The sequence below is a fragment of the Diorhabda carinulata genome, chromosome 5 (assembly GCF_026250575.1).
Source record: "Diorhabda carinulata isolate Delta chromosome 5, icDioCari1.1, whole genome shotgun sequence".
In the NCBI taxonomy this organism is placed as follows: Eukaryota; Metazoa; Arthropoda; class Insecta; order Coleoptera; family Chrysomelidae; genus Diorhabda; species Diorhabda carinulata.
Window position 1 is genome coordinate 31263334 of NC_079464.1, and position 17434 is coordinate 31280767.

Here is a 17434-nt window from a genome sequence, read left to right on the forward strand (position 1 = left end):
TATTTTCATGAATCATGTGTTTACAGAAAAAAAAGAGGTTAGATTTAAATATGAATGTAAACAATGTTGTTTTCAGCAGAAATTACGGATTTTCGAATAATACACAATGTATTAAAAGCGATAACAATGAAAGATGTAAGTCATATTTCATTTAAATTTATTTACAATTTAAAAAATTTATTTCCAGTACGTTATTTTACGCCCTATGGCAGAAGGGTTGAAATTAACTTTAGATGAAATGAAATGCGTAGAAACATCCGTTTACATTCCCAATTCGTTTTTTACTAATTACAGCGTAGATAAAAGTGAAGAAATAATTTTTAAAATTAGTTTAAAAGTATTAGTCGACATATTGAACATATTCGGAGATGAAGGAAGTCCTAGTTTTAAATTATCTTATGCTCATGTTGGTGCGCCGCTCTGTATAATGTAAGTATTCAAACATTTAAATTAAGTTATAAAAAAGGATTTTATCAATTTTAGAATGAATCATATTGAAGAAAATATTACGATTGATTGTGAAATACGAACTATGAACGTCGATGATTTTGATGATGTTAGTTTAGCGGGTGGATGCGATGTGAATAAATTAGTCATAAAAGCCGATATTTTAACAGAACTTCTCAACAGATTAAATAATTCTGCGGATGAATTGAGCATAAAACTCAGTCCCGATCCCCCTTATTTCACTTTATCAGCAACAGGAATTGCGGTTAGTTTTTCTTTGTTTTTTTTATTATTCAAACAAACATTTTTCGATTTTAGGGAAAATCTGAAGTGAGTATTTCGAAAAATTCCGATGCTGTTACATTATTTCAGTGTCAGAAAACTACAACAGCAGTTTATTACTTCAATAATATTCGTATGGTACTTAAAGTTATGGCTTACGCAGATAAAGTGGGTATTTCGACTGGGGATTCGGGTTTACTTGGCTTGCAACTTGTTATCACCTCTGATGATAAACAGATGTACGTGGAGTATTATGTAACGTCTCAATATTTGGCTGATTAAGAGATTTAATGATACATTTTCATGACAAATAATAAATTGTACACTACCCAAGAGTTGAATCCTTATACTATAGACTGAATATTTTTATTTCTCAAAATACATGGTTAAGAATCAAATTACTTTATTACAAACTGCATCAACAGCTAAGATAAGAATTATTCTGAGAACTCGGGAGTGAAAAGATCTTCTATCGAAGCTACATACTGGAAACGATAAATTCAGTTTCATACTGTCTTTGAAAGTGAAAAGTTTTATTGAAAAACGAGTTTTTATTGAATTAAAACTGAAAAATCAGTGCAATATTCTTAAATTACGAAGTTTCAATGTCATAAGTTGAATTTACAAACTTACAACCCCATGTAGGGGTTGTTGTGCTCAATAAAACAAAAGGATTACGGTAATAATGGTTCCAAGGATGAAGGAGAGTGTCTAGAAGGTGCAGGTGCATCATTAGTTGACACAATTTATGGGGAGCGTGTCACTTTTCAAAATTATGGAGTTTCAACTTCAAAAAGTGTATCTATGAAGTTATAACCCCTTTATGTCCACATAGGGGTTGTTGAGCTCATCGAAACAAAAGGATTGCATTGTCAGAAGGGTTCCAAGGACGAAGGAGAGTGTTTAGATGCTAAAAATTCATCATAAGCTTCTAATTTAAACTAAAACTTGTGCAATTAGTGGAAAACTTACCTAAATTGTGGTATTTAAATTTCATAAAATATATCTATGAACTTAAAACTTCTTCATATCCATATAGGGGTTGTGCATTCAATGAAACAAAAGGATTACAGTGATTAAATCCTTTCTAGGATAAACGAGAATGTTTAGATGATGTAGTTTTATCAAAAGTTTCTCTGTCAAATTGCAAACAGTGCAATTTTCATAAATTATGAGGTCTGAACATCATAAAGTGTATCAACGTACTTAAAACCTTAAGTTGTTTCGGTGGATTGTGCGTAGTTTTTCTTAATTATAATGTTCCAATGATAAAGAAAACCGTCTAAGTTCTGCAGATTAATCGTAAGTTTGATTTCTGTTATTCTATATTAGTTTAAGCCCTTTTATTCTACCCATTGTCTAATAAACTCATTATTTTCACTTATTTTTCAATTACTAAGGCGAAGGGTTTTAATTGGGTGAAATAAAACACGTTTTTAAGCTGGTAATTGTATATTCTAAATATACATATTTTTTGGTGAACATATATAATCGAAAATATTTAAATATTGCACTTAGTTTACAAATTTCACAAAGTTTTGTTGAATTTTATTTATATTCCCATTTAATGGTGATGAAATGAGTATTTATAATTGTTTTTTAAGAAAAAATTCGTTTACAAATATTTTTGAACTACTATTTACTGCCATACCGAAAATGAATAAATTAAAATTATTATCAAGTCAATTATAGTGATATTAAACAGAAAAATTGATAAAACAATTGGAATTAGTTTAGATTTTGTTAATGTGGTGAAAACTTTAGTTCGGTTATTCAACTGTTTTTAGTGGCATACAAATTGTACTGAAATCTGGTCAAAAAGACATTCCTTTGATTAAGTTCTTGATAATAGTAAATAATTGATGTTTAGTTTTCACTGTTTGGTCCTTCGAGCTCAATTTTAACCTACAGAAATGACCAGACAGCGTTATTGTAATGTACAGTATAATAATCAACAGTTTCAAAGGTAACAAGTTTGTTTTGGTTGATTTTTAGTTTGGAAGAGATGAACTTTAATTATTTCTAGTATTTAATCAATTTTAAGACTTGAAACAAGTAATCGTATCACTTATAAGTTAAATTGTCAGTTAGGCTAAATATTGTTGAAAAATATCAAATATTTTTGCATCAACAATGAGTATTTCATGAAGGGCGAGTAAAAATATCACCAACGATCGATAAAAACGTTAAATGTAATTATGCAGAAATTTGTCTATAAATTATTAAACAAGAATTTTTGGTTGCTAATAACAGTGAATCATGTATCTAATTAATATATTTAACATGAAAGAAAATATCATTTTCAACAGATTACAGCATTGTATGATATATATAAAATGCTTTTTGTGAAACATTAGAAAAAAATTGATTCATTTCCTTAAATATTCTCAGTTTGTTTGGAAATTAGATCAAAATGAGAGTTACCACCTACCTGTTAGTTATTTTACCGAAATTATTTAATAAAAACATATCCGCAGCAAGGTTTCCATAAGAAAATGATCAAACACTGTTACAAATGACAATCAACCTTTTATTTTCACGTGCTTGGGTAATCTGGAAGTTTTTATTCGTGCGTTTTTCGTACACGGTTTAGGCCCCATAAGATGATTCGTCCAACAATTTTCCACAATTTCTATATTTTCGTGACACAGCGGACACCTGTTACAAGTTTCGGCTAAATCTACAACATTAATACGAAGGTTATTTTCTTCTTTATTCAGTTTTTATGGCCTTCACTTAATACGCATTTCCATCTCGTTTACCTTTACAATGCGGTTGGTGTTCCTGAAATTTGTCAGATTTAACAGCTTCCGAGCATATGGTGCATTGCGTGTAACGTTCTTTTTGTTCACACTCCACTAGCAAATGTTCCGTTAAAGTTGATACTTCTACTACTTGACTGCATTCTTTGCAACGGATTAACATCGGACACGAACGCCAATAGTGCGAGTTCATCGAATTGTTTACCAAAAATATCGATGTTTCGGTTTGTTTACAAAAAATGCAGTGTCTAAAAAACATTATATATTCATATAAAGGTTAAAAACTGTTTGATTTCCTACTTTTCTTCTTCTTCTTTTTGAGAAGTATTACTAGGAGAAGATATCGCGCTGGCGGAACTGGAACTTTGGCCATTGTTAGTAACGTTACTTCCGTTGGTATGTACGGCGGTTCCGCTTTGACTTTTCATTAGAGCGTGACTTTTTTGTTGATCGCTATCGACTTGATAACCTTCATTAGTTATCGTTTTCAAGTTATTGGCGCTCGGACATTTGCTCAATTCTATTTTGCCGTTTTGTTGAAATACCACAGGGACGGGCTCGGGGCTAATAGGAGGGAGTTGAGTTTGTTGTAGAACACGATTTTTCTCCAGCATTTCTTTTTTTCTCTATAAATTACGGTAAATAAAATAATTAACCTGAACGATTTGGTGTATTTGAGGTCATTTCAAGGACAGAATTCGCTTGTCTATGTTCAAAGAGCGGTGAAATGAAACAGGGACGTACTTAAGTATATTTATCGTCTGCTGGTTATATTTTTTATTCAAAAGGGTGAATTATAGAAGAAATATACAAACTGAATAAGTAATTGTGGCTTTATCTAAAATACGGTGCTTATAATTGAATTTTATATATCAAAATCGGTGTTGGTAATATGGAAAAATGTGATTTTTATAATAAAATAATTTTTTCATAAAATATTACCGGGAATTTTAAGATTTTCGTTGTAGAATGAACCACGTCACAAGTTGCCATGTACTGGTTTTCCACAATCTGGAATAATTCTATTACAGATTCGTTTCGGAAATACTTCCGTATCAGCCCGATTTAGAATGCTCTAATTAGGCGTTTTCTATGTACCAGAATCCATTTATCGAGGTCTCAGATGGCCGAAATAAGTACTTCCGGTTTTACGGAGTTATAGGAATTCAACATAACCTAACATAAGGTACGTTTCCTAACCTAACTAAATATAAATTGAACCAGTAAAAACGTGAAAAAGATTAAGTATTGACTTTTTTTGACATTTTCTAAAAATAGCCCCCCCCCAAAAAAAATAATACCTTTTGTTCAACAGTGCAACAAACGAACCGAAAGTACTGATTTCCAAAATTTTATTATGGTCCTAAGCCGGGTAGATACGGAATTATAGTCCCCGTTGCAAAGATATATAAATTTAAATAAAAGTTCAGATATTTCTCTCGAATTAATTAATTCCGTTAATATTAAACGTTTTTAAAATTATTCGATGCATCATTTGCTTCTATTAGATAATTTTCTTATTAATTGCATCAATAGCTTAATACGGCACTGTACTACAATATTTTAAATGTGACACTATGTGCCTTGTACAACCATAGAAATAAAGTTCGTTCCATCTCAGAATCGTTCTTGGTAACGTAACGATTCTATGTAATAGAGATTACGTTGTTCCAATAGAACAGATACCGTTATTCGTACGATTCAGTTTTGTGTTCTATCGTTAGTGCTATCAGAAAAGAATAAAAACCATGTTCTATAAACCATAGACATAGTTAAGTATTAAGATCGTTCGCCAAAAACAGTACAGATTATTCAAATGTCAGTTGTCAAATATTAGGAGAATCGAATAATTTAAACAGTTTAAAAAGTGCCAGTGGAGAGGGAAGATTGTTGAATAGTTATTTCACGTCCTATTTACAAATTTTATTGGAGGTTATGAAAAAGATAAGTTTGATCATTTGTACTATTGAATTATGTTACTGTGAAAGAATTTTGATTTATTTTTTATCAATATTACGAAATATTTATAAAAAAAAACGTAAAGTATAAACATTTTCCAATTCAGCTGTTTAAAGCTAAAGTTTAAATTGAAATTAAATATAATTTTATATTTATAGAATATAGTGTTACATAATATGAAGAAATAATTCTAAAAAAATGATTTTAAAGGTTAGTTCTAACTAGATATGAAAAAAATCTAAATTTTCTTACCTCAACGTCGATTTTATCGAATTCGTGAAATAGTTGTCTATATAACAAGTTTCTTCTCGTAATATCATCGTCAGGGGGTAGTTGTTTCCTCACTAATCTCGGGTTCACCCTATATACCAACACTAAAATCCTTTCGGATACTTTTCTGACAGGTTCCGCTGGATGATGTAAACCGCTTAGACCAAATTCAGCTAGAGTTCTACAAGTTAGACCGCTGAAAAAACAAACTGGATGTTCATAAAGAAAATTATGAAAATCGACAATTTCTTTATGAAAAAAATTGATTTTTAATTCACATGATTGTTGTTTCATTTACCTTTGTTTTTCGGTGGAAATTCCGTGATTAATTATGAGCTGTTCTACCATTTCTGCCCTACTTAAAGCTAGTCTAGGGTGGGTGCTATTGTTCACTGGTCTACTTAAATGAACTGGGATAATATGAAGTTCTCTGTAATAAAAATTCTATACGCATTCAAAATATCTACAATTTTGAACTGGGAATACATCAACTTCAATGAACATCCTAATGTTTTCGTTGAAATTTCTTTGAGAATTGTTTCTGTGACCACAATGCTCAGTGTTGCATATGTTAAAAGCTTTATAATAATAATAATAATAAAAGTGAAACTTTATAGGTTAAGTTTGCTTTGTAGAAATTTCGACCAGTCTTAAGGTGGTTTATCTGCAGTTCTCAATTAATTGAAGTCTTAAAAATATTGATTAAGAATTTTAAAATGAAAAACTCGACAATGTTTACAATAAGTATTCTAATAAGATTGTGTGTCGTTTGAGGAAGATGGCCGAACTGTCAATGACGTCATTCTGAAATGATTCATAATACCTACTGAACACAAGTTACATAAATCGAAATTGAAATAATTACTCGTGTATTTGGGGAAAAGTTGTTGCAAGATTTATTGTTGTCAAAATTGGACAATTTCATGAGAAATTACTTTATAAAATATAATGAGCATGGAATACTTCGTGAAAGATGTAAGTAATAAAAAGTTTTTAAAATAAACTACGTATTTTCAATGTTAACAAGTGAATATCAAAATTTAAGGTTATATTATAAATAATTTCTTTGATTCATTTTAAGCCAATAACTAGAAAAAAATTACAATATGACAACGATGTAAAACTAACACCTTTCTACGCTTTGCTATTTAATTAAACAAGTCGTTGTTATACGGGGGGCATCCGCGATGTTTTAATTAATTTTAAAAATATGTTTGAAGCAGTTTTTTCAAATTTTTCTATGGTTACAATGCTTAGTGTTGATTAGTAATTGACTACTTTATATTTTCAACTAATTCTATTCTATTTAAATTATAAAATAAACGGAAATCATAACACTAGATATTAAAAGATTTATTTTTTTTTAATTAAAAAATTTGGTCACTTACCTTACACTTTTACAATCCGCCATTGTCAATATAGTATGTACCGCCATTTGGTTAATCCTTTGACTAGTATCGCCGGATTTCGTCAAAAGTTCCGGCAACAACTTATCCACACTCCTAGCGACTTCAGCTTGAGTCACCCTGTAAATAAAAACATCATTTCCACTTCTAAAACGTAGCAGAAACAATATCTCACCTCCCCGGCACAAACTGCACAAAAAACAATCGAATAACTTCATTAGCCAGATTATACACCGAGAAAACTTTATCGCGTAACGCTCTGTGTAACAAAAAGATGGCGCCTCTCGCTATTTTATTGGGTACGTGCAATTTGTTGGTGTCGTAAGTGAGAAGTTCGTCTTTGAGGCTATTCAAACCGTCTTCCTTATCGCAATAATGTTTCGAATAGAATTTTTCCACTAAATCGTTTCCGAATAACAGAATTGGAAGTGCAGCTTGTTTTTTTTCCCTTTCCGTGAGTTTGGATGTTACTTTATGGTCGGGTTCCAAGTGGCATTCTCTCAGAAATTCATTAGTTTGGGAACTTGAACACACGAATCATATAATATAATAGAATTGTACACTAAAAAAAATGTTTACTTACTGTCTTAAGGCAGGTAACGGTTTTTCCTCGTACATCTCATATGTAGACTTGACTATAGCTCCGGCAGATTTATTCCTGCGTCTAAAAGAACCTCCTCTACTGTGTATATTTGTAGGGCTTCCCGTATTTGGGGATCCAGTTTTGGGACTTTGGTGTTTCGTTGTGTGTAGAGGTGATATCTGACTGTTCAAGTGAGGAGATACGGATCTTCTATCTTTATCAGAATAACCTTTTGTTAATACCGGAGATAACAAATTTTTATTTTGCGAATCGATTTCTTCTTGGTATTCATCATTTTTTCGACATACCCCGTTATATTCCATCAATTGTTCTATACATAATTCCTCGTATATTTCGGATCTGAATTGTTCCATTTGGTTCTTCTTGTGTCTAGCTTTTTCGTAATCCTCTACATCTATAGCGTATTTCTTTTCGAGCTCGTATTTAGCCAACTTTTCCCCAGCCACCCGTAATTTCGTCATGGTGATTTTTAATTTTCTAGCGTATTCAAATCTCTCATCTACGAGTAAACAATAAAATCCAATCGTACATATTTTATATTGGAATACAAACAATCTGTAGCATTAGTCTTAACTTTATAATGAATTCAGTTATTTTTTGGCAAAGGAAAAATATCAAACGAAAAGGAAGCTTATCCCTATCCCAACAGGGAACCTCCTCCAAAAGCCACGTTCTCCAGGTATTCTCGTCCTCTTCTATCGCCTGAAAAGAGAACGGAGTCCCCATTCTTCGTCTCAGTCCGATTAACGTGTCCTTTGGCAAATCGTAGGGTGGGCTGGAGTTAATTTGGGGCTAGTAGCTCCTCGCGTTTCTCTGGGCTCTTTAACACTTGTGTTCATTTTCAGGTAGAATTATTGTAAGGGTCATTTACCCCTAATTAGCACTATAGCAAAAAAGTATAAAAAGGATAGTTGGTTATTTATGCGGCCAAAATTAAAATTAAGTTAAAAAATAAGTCGAAAGACCCTGGTACTTTGTAGTTCCACTTGAATTTAAATTCAAATTAGTTTGAGTTCGCCTACTTTCAATTTTTAAGTTGCATTCTTTAATTTGTAGTTTAAAAACTGAAAAACTAATATCAAAAAATAGGAAAAAGCAAAAGTTCCGTTTTTGTTTACCAGTAGCTGTAGGGCTGTAGCCCGAGTCGTTTTTTGCTCCATATTTGGTAATAAAATCATTATAATGATAAGATTTACCTGTTTTCAACTCTCAAAATTTGTTTTTTTATATTTATATAAACTGTTTCATGAATTTCTCTATTTTCATTTGTTTATTTAGTAAAAGAATTAGCAAAACGATAATAAAAAATGTATTAGAGTGCAAAACAACTAGAAAAGTATACAAATTAACTGTTTTATTTATTTTTTTTGTGGTTTTGCTTCCTTTTAAATTGTAATAATTGCTTTTTAGTCGCCTATTTTTCAATTGTTAATTGATAATATCAGAAACTGATCTTAGTTTTTGTTATAAACAAAATTTTACATCATAATGAAACACCAGCATACGCTTATTAATAAATAATAAGGTTTACAAGACACAAACTTACCTTACTATTTTTACTTATAATAAGTTCAAAAAACTATACGAATATAAAGAAACAGCACTGCAGAAAGCACAATAAATATCACTACAATAAAAAAAACAACAAACTGTGAATTCAACCACGAGAAAATAACAAATATAACCTCAAAATACGAAACTTTATAGACAAAACTTAAGCTTTGTTCGTAAGTCTGATTCCGAATGTAGGGACCGATCGGAATCACACCCACGAACAAAGCTTCATTTTATTGGTTTTTGACAAGAGAAATCATAGATAATATTTTTATATAGAGGAAAAAGAATACATACATTTAAATCCATAGATATTTGTGATCATTGGGTTTCAGCTCGACTTTTTTTGTGACGTACATTCGATTTTATTTACAGCTAAGTAAAGTGGGTATGTTTTTATTAAATTGGAGGTTAAAACATCATACATGAAATATGATATTCTGCAGTAACTATATTTACAACCACAAATTTTCTACAGTTCTCGTAACATAGACAAACGCGAACAAAATAAAACGAGCTACACCAGAGTACTATATACCGTTCGCGGTTCACAACATAGATAAAGTATTATCAAGTAGTTATAATGTAGATGTATAACTTACGTATCACAGCCAAATGTTTCTTAATCTCCATCTCTTTTATAATTTTGGCAACATCTACATCGACATACATCAAAAAGGCCAAATCATCGTAAGGAGAATAATAATCAGGGTCGTTTAGAATATCGAATATTTTTCCTTCGTCACTATCAGAATTGGTAGGACGTTGAAAATTTATATCCTTACCAAGAATATTTATAGCTATAAGGCTAACCTAAAAAATTTAAAATAAATTTATGAAAAAAAAATAATTGTTTTATTTACTAACCTGGTTGTATTCGTTTAAACAATTAAAGTGGTTATTAAGTAGATTAATTTTAAGGAATGTTACGTTTTTTTTCGGTACACTGGCCGATTTCAGTTCCCTACTTTTAAATTCGGTACTTTCGTTCGTAGATAATGTTATATAACCTAAATATTCCCAATTTATGTTGGCCACGTCTTTAATTATGTCTATATCGTCGTTGTTTAGAAATAATTCAACTTTCGAAGCTGAAATTATAATAAAATTAATGTTAAGAATTGTTTTAATATATATTTGCTTACGTATCATAAATTGGTGGGATAAAATTTGAATTTTGCTCATTTCGCATCTCGTATCTAATTTGAGTATTATTTCTTGGGGATATTGACAATTCTTTTCCGATTGCCATCCTTTAATTATTGGGCCGTGAGTATTTAATTCTGCGTATCGGTATTTGGCATCCTCGCCTAGAATTTCATAAGTATGGAAATCGTTTTTTGAATAATTAGATTTACTTACTTGTTGCATATATTGCAGTGAAATGAACAGGTTTGGGCATTTTATGTTCTGTTTTAAACCATTTTGTGTATATAATATCGATTATTTCTATAACTACACATGAAACATTTTCTTATTTTAGAGTATGGCTGTTTATTGATTTTTGTATATGTATATTCTTTTATGCGCGCGCCATGCTCAATGTGAAAGTTGTAAAACGACAAAAATAACTCAATTTAATTATATTATAATAATTTATTTAATTATAAGTTTATTTACAAATACATAATCTTATACAAATACAAATATAAAAATAAAGTTTATTGCTACATAATTCTTCTTTTTTTCGTAAAAGGTGTCTGTCGTTTTTTGCTTACATCGCTAACAACAAATTCGAGATTAATATTATTAACAGACGTTTTTGTTATATTTTCCAATTGAAATAATATTCAATTCTTATATACTTATTGATTATATTATAATGAGTTATTGCATAAAAATTATATTATAAAAAAGAAGAACTAATTGTCAATTGTTAGGTTATTAATTGTGTGAAAATGTCAAAATTATTTTTTATTTTCGTCATTAAGTAAAGTTTATTTATCGGATAAAATAATGAAAAATAACATATCCGCCCATTTTGCCAAATAAATTTGAAATTTAAGATGGATATTAGTGAAAAAAAATCGTTTTTTAAATTAAACAGTGATATATGTTGTGTTTGTTTACAACAAGATAATCTACAGGTTATTAAGGAAAATGAGTTTTTATACGAAATATTCATTAAGTTAAGTGGTAAACGAGTGAGATTACGCAATTTTACATTTTGTATAACATGTAGTCGAAAACTGGAATTGATTTCGAATTTTATTTATTCGTTTAAAAACCACTGTCAACTCGAATTTTTCAAAAAAGAATCTTGCTGCGAATTTTGTTTTGATTCAAATACTATGACTAAATTTCCGCAACATCTATCAGACGTTTTTCAAAAGATAACAGATTTTCAGGTATATCAAACTATAAATTTAAATACTAATAATTATGTTTAACAATTTCAGCCGATATTTAATTGTTCTACAAACATTTGTTATAAGTGCCTTAACATATTAGAGGAAACCTCGACTTTTATAGACATAATAAAAAACAATGAACAATCAATGAAACATGTAGTAACAATAAAACAAGAAATAATAAAGGAAAATCTGTGTGATCATGTCAAATCAAACGAAGCTTTAAAAATAGAAATTAAGGAAGAAATTAATGATGTAGATGATATATTTGAAGAGACTCCTGAAGTTAAGACTGAATTTTTTGATGAAACTGAAAGTACAGGGGAAGTTATCGAAGTAAGGAGCTTGGCAATAATAATTTTTTTAATTTTGAGTTTTTGTTTCTTATAGGATGGCGAGTGTTCTGAAAATGTCTTAAAAATGGAGATTGGAGATGAAGGTCTCCAATATAATTACGAAGAAAATATACCAATTCATTGTTCTGTTTGTAACAGATCTTTTGAAACTACCGGCGGGTTATTGAATCATTTGAAACGAAGGTTGAGGTGCAGATATCAAACGAAATTTGTTGCCCAATTTTGGAAATGTTTTTTAAAAAAAGTCGCCAAGCCTTTTAAATGCCAAGTGTGCCTTAAATGTATGTATCCTTGAATATTTTTGGGGTAATTTTATACTATCGTAGCCCCCTCGTTTTTTGGTTCTAAAAAATTGAAAAATTATCAGATTTTTATGGATTTTTTTTTATTTTTTATGAAAAAAGTTATGGGAATGAAAAAATGGAAACTCATATTAGTTTTAGGGCTTTGAATATTCATGTGAATGCACTTATTCACATATAATTGTTGGTGACTTTTTTAAGAGTAATTGAATAGGATTTTTACTTTTTTTTTAATCTCAACAGAAAAACAAACAAATCGAAAAAAAAATTTAACAAAAATGTTTTCACAACTTAAAATAAAAACACTTTCTCTCAAAATTGAAGTTTTTTATATATTATCGGTTTTATAGTCAAGATTTTCACTGTTTTACTATTAATTTCAAATCAAAGGGGACTACGAGGATTGTGTGAAATCAATTCAAGACTTGAAAAAGAAACAAAACATCTTCAGGTTGAGAAACTCTTCAAATTACCCTCGTAGGTCTCCTTTAATTGAAAACACAATCAAAAATCTTCAAATTCACGTTCACCACCTAACAAAGAAAGGTAATTTGAGTAAACATCCCCAAATTTTCGTTATGTTTCTGCGTTTTTGAGTCTAACAGTTCAATACCTAAAATTAATTTTACCGATAGTATCGATATCCAGAGAAATAACTTTTTTTTTAGATTTTTCTTCGATATATCAAAAAGACAAACACACCGAAGCTCATTTTGGTAAAGCTTGTGTAGCTTGTATTTTCTGCGGTGAATATTTCATCAAACAAAAAGAGTATTTACAACATTACAGAAACCATTCGACCAAACAATTCCCTATAAAATGTAAAATTTGCCCTAGAAGGTTTCCCACCAAAACCGTCTACATCAAACATTTAAAAACCCACAAAGACATTTCGAAAAATCGATACAGATGCAAAAAATGCGGCTCGACGCATTCCAAAAAATCTCTATTGCTAAAACATACGCAAAAAGAAAAATTAAATTGTGCCTATTGTACGAAAACGTTTTGTAAAAAGAGCGACTTGACCAGCCACTTGCGGTCCCACACCGGCGAGAAGCCCTACCAATGCGCGGTTTGCAGCTGGCGATTCAGTTTTAAAGGAAATTTGATCAAACATTGCACCATACACACCGGTGAGTTCACGACACTCGAAAAAACCGGTTATAACTGATTTTTTATAGGTTATAAAGCCCACACGTGCGAGATTTGTCTGAAAAGCTTCTCTCGAGCAGATTATCTGAAAAGCCATTACGTCGGTGTACATAAAAAGGAAATTGCTATCCGGAAAAGGCGTCAATACAAGAAAAAAATTGTCGTTAAATCGAGGTGTGTTTGTAATATTTGCGATAAAGTGTGTCCTTCCAAAACGTCGTTGACATCTCACATGAGGGTGCACAATAGGGAAGATACGTTTAAATGTACAGTTTGTGACAAATCGTTTCGTTATAAAGGTAAGTAAACACTTAACCTACCTTTCAATGCTATCTCTAATAAATACGACGTTTGACAGTCTTCTTTTTTAATATACATTAGGACAACTACACGAATTTTATAAGTTTAACTTTTAATACTGTCACGGATTTAGCTGGGGAAATATGACATTTAGCAGTCTTCTTTTTTATATACGTTCTTCGCTGGCAGCTACAGAAAATCGGTAACCAAATTTTTAATACTGTCACGGATTTATTTCGAATAATTATTTTGATAAAGACTCAAAGTAGTCGAAACGTCAAATTTGTTAAGATATTAAAAAAAAAAACTAATTTTAAAACGGAAAAGATCCAAGATCAAAACGATTTAGATACATAAAATGAAGGTGACGTTTAGCAGTCTTCTTTTTTTTGATATACGTACTGACAACTACGTTAAATATGACATTTAGCAGTCTTCTTTTTTATACACGTTCTTGTAGTTGATATATCGATTAATATAATTATGCAAATTGTCAATGTCAAGTAATATTTTGATAAAGAAAATTTTTGGTGAAAAAAACTTGAAATCAAGACAATTATCAACAAAACTAATAACTTAACCTAACTTTTAATGCTGTCACGGGTTTATCTCGAATAAATATGACGTTTGGCAGTCTTCTTTTTTAATATACTTAATCAATAACTTAACCTAACTTTTAACCTCGTTACGGATGTCAAAAAGGCGCTCAATATGTCATGGTGTGACCGTTATTTCAGGTTTGCTGAACGGTCATATGAAAATTCATTTGAATTATCGCCCGTACGCTTGCGGTTTGTGTCCGAAGACGTTTATAAAGCGAAACGATCTCACTCGTCATACCAAGACGCATACCAAAGAGAAAAACTTCAAATGCGAAATTTGCGGCGATAGATTTTCAAGAAAAGACGTTCTCAGATTGCATTTGAGAGGACATACGGGACAGAGGCCGTACGAATGCGAATATTGTTTGAAAACGTTCATACAAAAGAGTAATATGACTCATCATCTTAAAAAATGCAGATCGATTTTTAAAATCGATTTTTCCGATTGATTTTTGTGTGTCGAATGCGTCTGAACTAGTGAGTAAATTTTCATTTTTTTTTCGATTATATGATTTTTTCGAAATATAAAAAATTTTCCCGGACTATAAAAATCGTGTCAGTTTTTAAAGAAATTTTCTCGTACTATAAAAAGTTTATGTATTATGCGATTTTATATCAATTATGAGACAACGACTGAATTTTCAACGAATTTTCTCGGACTATAACAAATTAAAATCCTAATTTTCTCTGACTATATTGAATTTTAAACTTCATAGATCATAAAAATGGATCTTAGGTAATTGAATATATTTTTCTGATTCGTTTAATTACTCTCCGCAACACTTTTATATAATTTTGAGTCAACTAGCATCATTATTTGTATTTCTAACGAATTTTCTCGGACTATAACAAATTAAAACCCTTCTAGATCATCATGAGTGTGTAAAAAATGATCTTAAATGATTGAAAGTGTTGCTTGAATCATTTATTGATTGTCTCTAGCCCGACTTGGTAATTTCAAGTAAAAGACTTTCAAAATTTGAATTTTCAAAGAATTTTCTCTGACTATATTGAATTTTAAACTTCATAGATCATAAAAATGGATCTTAGGTAATTGAATATATTTTTCTGATTCTTTTAATTACTCTCCGCAGCACTTTTATATAATTTCGAGTCAACTAGCATCATTATTTGTATTTCCATCGAATTTTCTCGGACTATAACAAATTAAAACCCTTCTAGATTATCATGAGTGTGTAAAAAATGATCTTAAATGATTAAAAGTGTTGCTTGAATCATCTAATGAGTGTCTCTAGCCCGATTTGGTAATTTCAAGTCAAAGACATTAAAAATTTGAATTTTCTCTGGCTATAACAAGTTTAAAATATGATTGATCTTGATTACTTTCTGCAAATAACTTTATTATGGTTTTTAATTCTCGAAATATATTGACATGATCAACAATGTTTAGTATGTCAATTTTAGATGGAATTTTCTCGTACTATAACAAATTTTAAACATTGTAGATCATTAGTAGCTTATTGACAACATTGGGTGATTAAAATGTTGATAAATTTGTTAAATGACTTTCTAATGACTTTATTATTTTATTCTATAGAATTTATCGAAAATTACTGTGTAAATTTATTTATTTTCATTTATATTGAAAAGATAAACGTTATATTAGTCTTATTCTAAAATAAAAACTTTTACAAAATATTTAATAGATAAATTGTTGACAGAAAAATGATTTTCTTGTTATTGGTACTATGCCAAATTTAAAATGAAAATTATCAACTCACTTCGGTGAGGATGAGTCTTTTTATCATTTTCATCATGTTATTTTTTTACAAAAGCAATTTTTTACTAATTTGTTAACAAAGTGCAAAAAATACTACTACGCATTTATATTTTAAAGATTTTATTTATATTTATTATATTTGGGGCATAATTATCTTAGTTACAGTATATTGTGTATATTTATAAATACTTGCAACTTAAAACAAAACTATATACAGTATGATCTAAAAAAATCACTAATTTTTTGGTTATTTCGTTAAAATCCTATAATATTTTAATGAATCATTGATAAATTATATTTAAACGGATATTAATGAGCAATAAATACAAAACGAATATCATGTATTAACAAACATATCATTAGGATTGAAAAATCAACTAAAAACTGATATTATAATGACAATAAACAAAGATTAACTACAATTACCAATATTTACAACTGGCAATACAATATTTTGTTATTTTCCATATTTCAGTTTTAAAATTAAACTTAATACAGTTTTTCCAGTGTAATTATTCGTAATAACCCATTAAAAACATGGTTTTATACTGAATTATGAAAACTTTTGGTTTCTATTTACATTCAAAACACTCCAGATTAAAAACAAATTTGAGAAATCGAAGATCTATGCAAATAACTACTAAATTATACATACGGATTTATGCTCAAAAGACTAGAGAGTCTAATGGCGTTTATGTAATTTTAAAAAAAGTTGCAGGTATATGATTTGAAATATGAATATTTAAATTATAAATATATAAATTTAAAGTAGTATTTACTTACGTTAGTTGTTGATTTATTCATTTATACTTTTATTTTATATAAAGCACAAGTTTAAACTGGGTTTGAATTAATATTATCTCCAAAATAATTTTTATGGGTATATTAGATTTATTATATCTTCTATTCGTTATTGTAAATTCAAATATATATCAATATATTATTTTTAACGTATTCATTTGCTTTATTTCCTCTAAATTCATCACATTTTTGCTTTAATACAGTGGACACAATGTTAGGTGGAAATAATTGATATTAAATAGTTTTTCTTACAGTAATTAATAGTTTAATGTGTAAAATCTCTTGAGGATCTTAACTTATTGAGTGATTTGTAACATACGGTAAGTGCCTTTATTTTCTCTTATTTTTCGTTAAACTAAATATTTTGTCATTGACGTCTGCGAAATTACTTCTTTATTTGTACACTTTCGATTACTGACAAATCTCATCGTCAATCTGTTTGATTTAGTTCGATTCCATTAAATCGATTAATGATAAATGATATTTTTCAATGTTAAATATTATTTTCACGCAAAATTTCAATAAGAGAAACAAATTGATCCATA

The 17434-nt window shown here is 29.6% G+C and overlaps 3 protein-coding genes across 4 annotated transcripts; 2 read left to right on the plus strand and 1 right to left on the minus strand.

Annotated features, from left to right (window-relative positions):
* The first annotated feature begins 2 nt into the window (after nt 1-2).
* On the plus strand, nt 3-1076 carry LOC130893784 (cell cycle checkpoint protein RAD1-like). The gene is made up of 4 exons (XM_057800157.1): nt 3-135; nt 188-429; nt 484-712; nt 766-1076. Exons 1-4 carry the CDS (start codon nt 64-66, stop codon nt 1009-1011), a joined length of 789 nt encoding a protein of 262 aa, XP_057656140.1. The 5' UTR covers nt 3-63; the 3' UTR covers nt 1012-1076.
* A 1086-nt stretch (nt 1077-2162) lies between these two features.
* LOC130893767 (centrosomal protein of 104 kDa) lies at nt 2163-10813 on the minus strand. Of its 2 annotated transcripts, XR_009059244.1 has the most exons (13): nt 10647-10813; nt 10430-10594; nt 10152-10375; nt 9887-10097; nt 7710-8229; nt 7302-7649; nt 7109-7246; nt 6019-6150; nt 5703-5916; nt 3792-4117; nt 3492-3739; nt 3161-3409; nt 2163-2634 (listed from the first exon to the last, which is right to left on the minus strand). XR_009059244.1 is itself a non-coding variant. In XM_057800119.1 (12 exons), the coding sequence occupies exons 1-12, from the start codon at nt 10684-10686 to the stop codon at nt 3252-3254; spliced, it is 2724 nt and encodes a 907-aa protein (XP_057656102.1). In that variant the 5' UTR covers nt 10687-10813; the 3' UTR covers nt 2163-3251. The 2 variants fall into 2 exon arrangements, 1 of the variants encoding a protein (XP_057656102.1); XM_057800119.1 differs by having other exon boundaries at nt 2163-3409.
* A 194-nt stretch (nt 10814-11007) lies between these two features.
* On the plus strand, nt 11008-17042 carry LOC130893769 (zinc finger protein 25-like). Its single transcript, XM_057800124.1, has 6 exons — nt 11008-11632; nt 11684-11971; nt 12026-12272; nt 12962-13426; nt 13475-13744; nt 14483-17042. Exons 1-6 carry the CDS (start codon nt 11291-11293, stop codon nt 14794-14796), a joined length of 1926 nt encoding a protein of 641 aa, XP_057656107.1. The 5' UTR covers nt 11008-11290; the 3' UTR covers nt 14797-17042.
* Nucleotides 17043-17434: the final 392 nt, after the last annotated feature.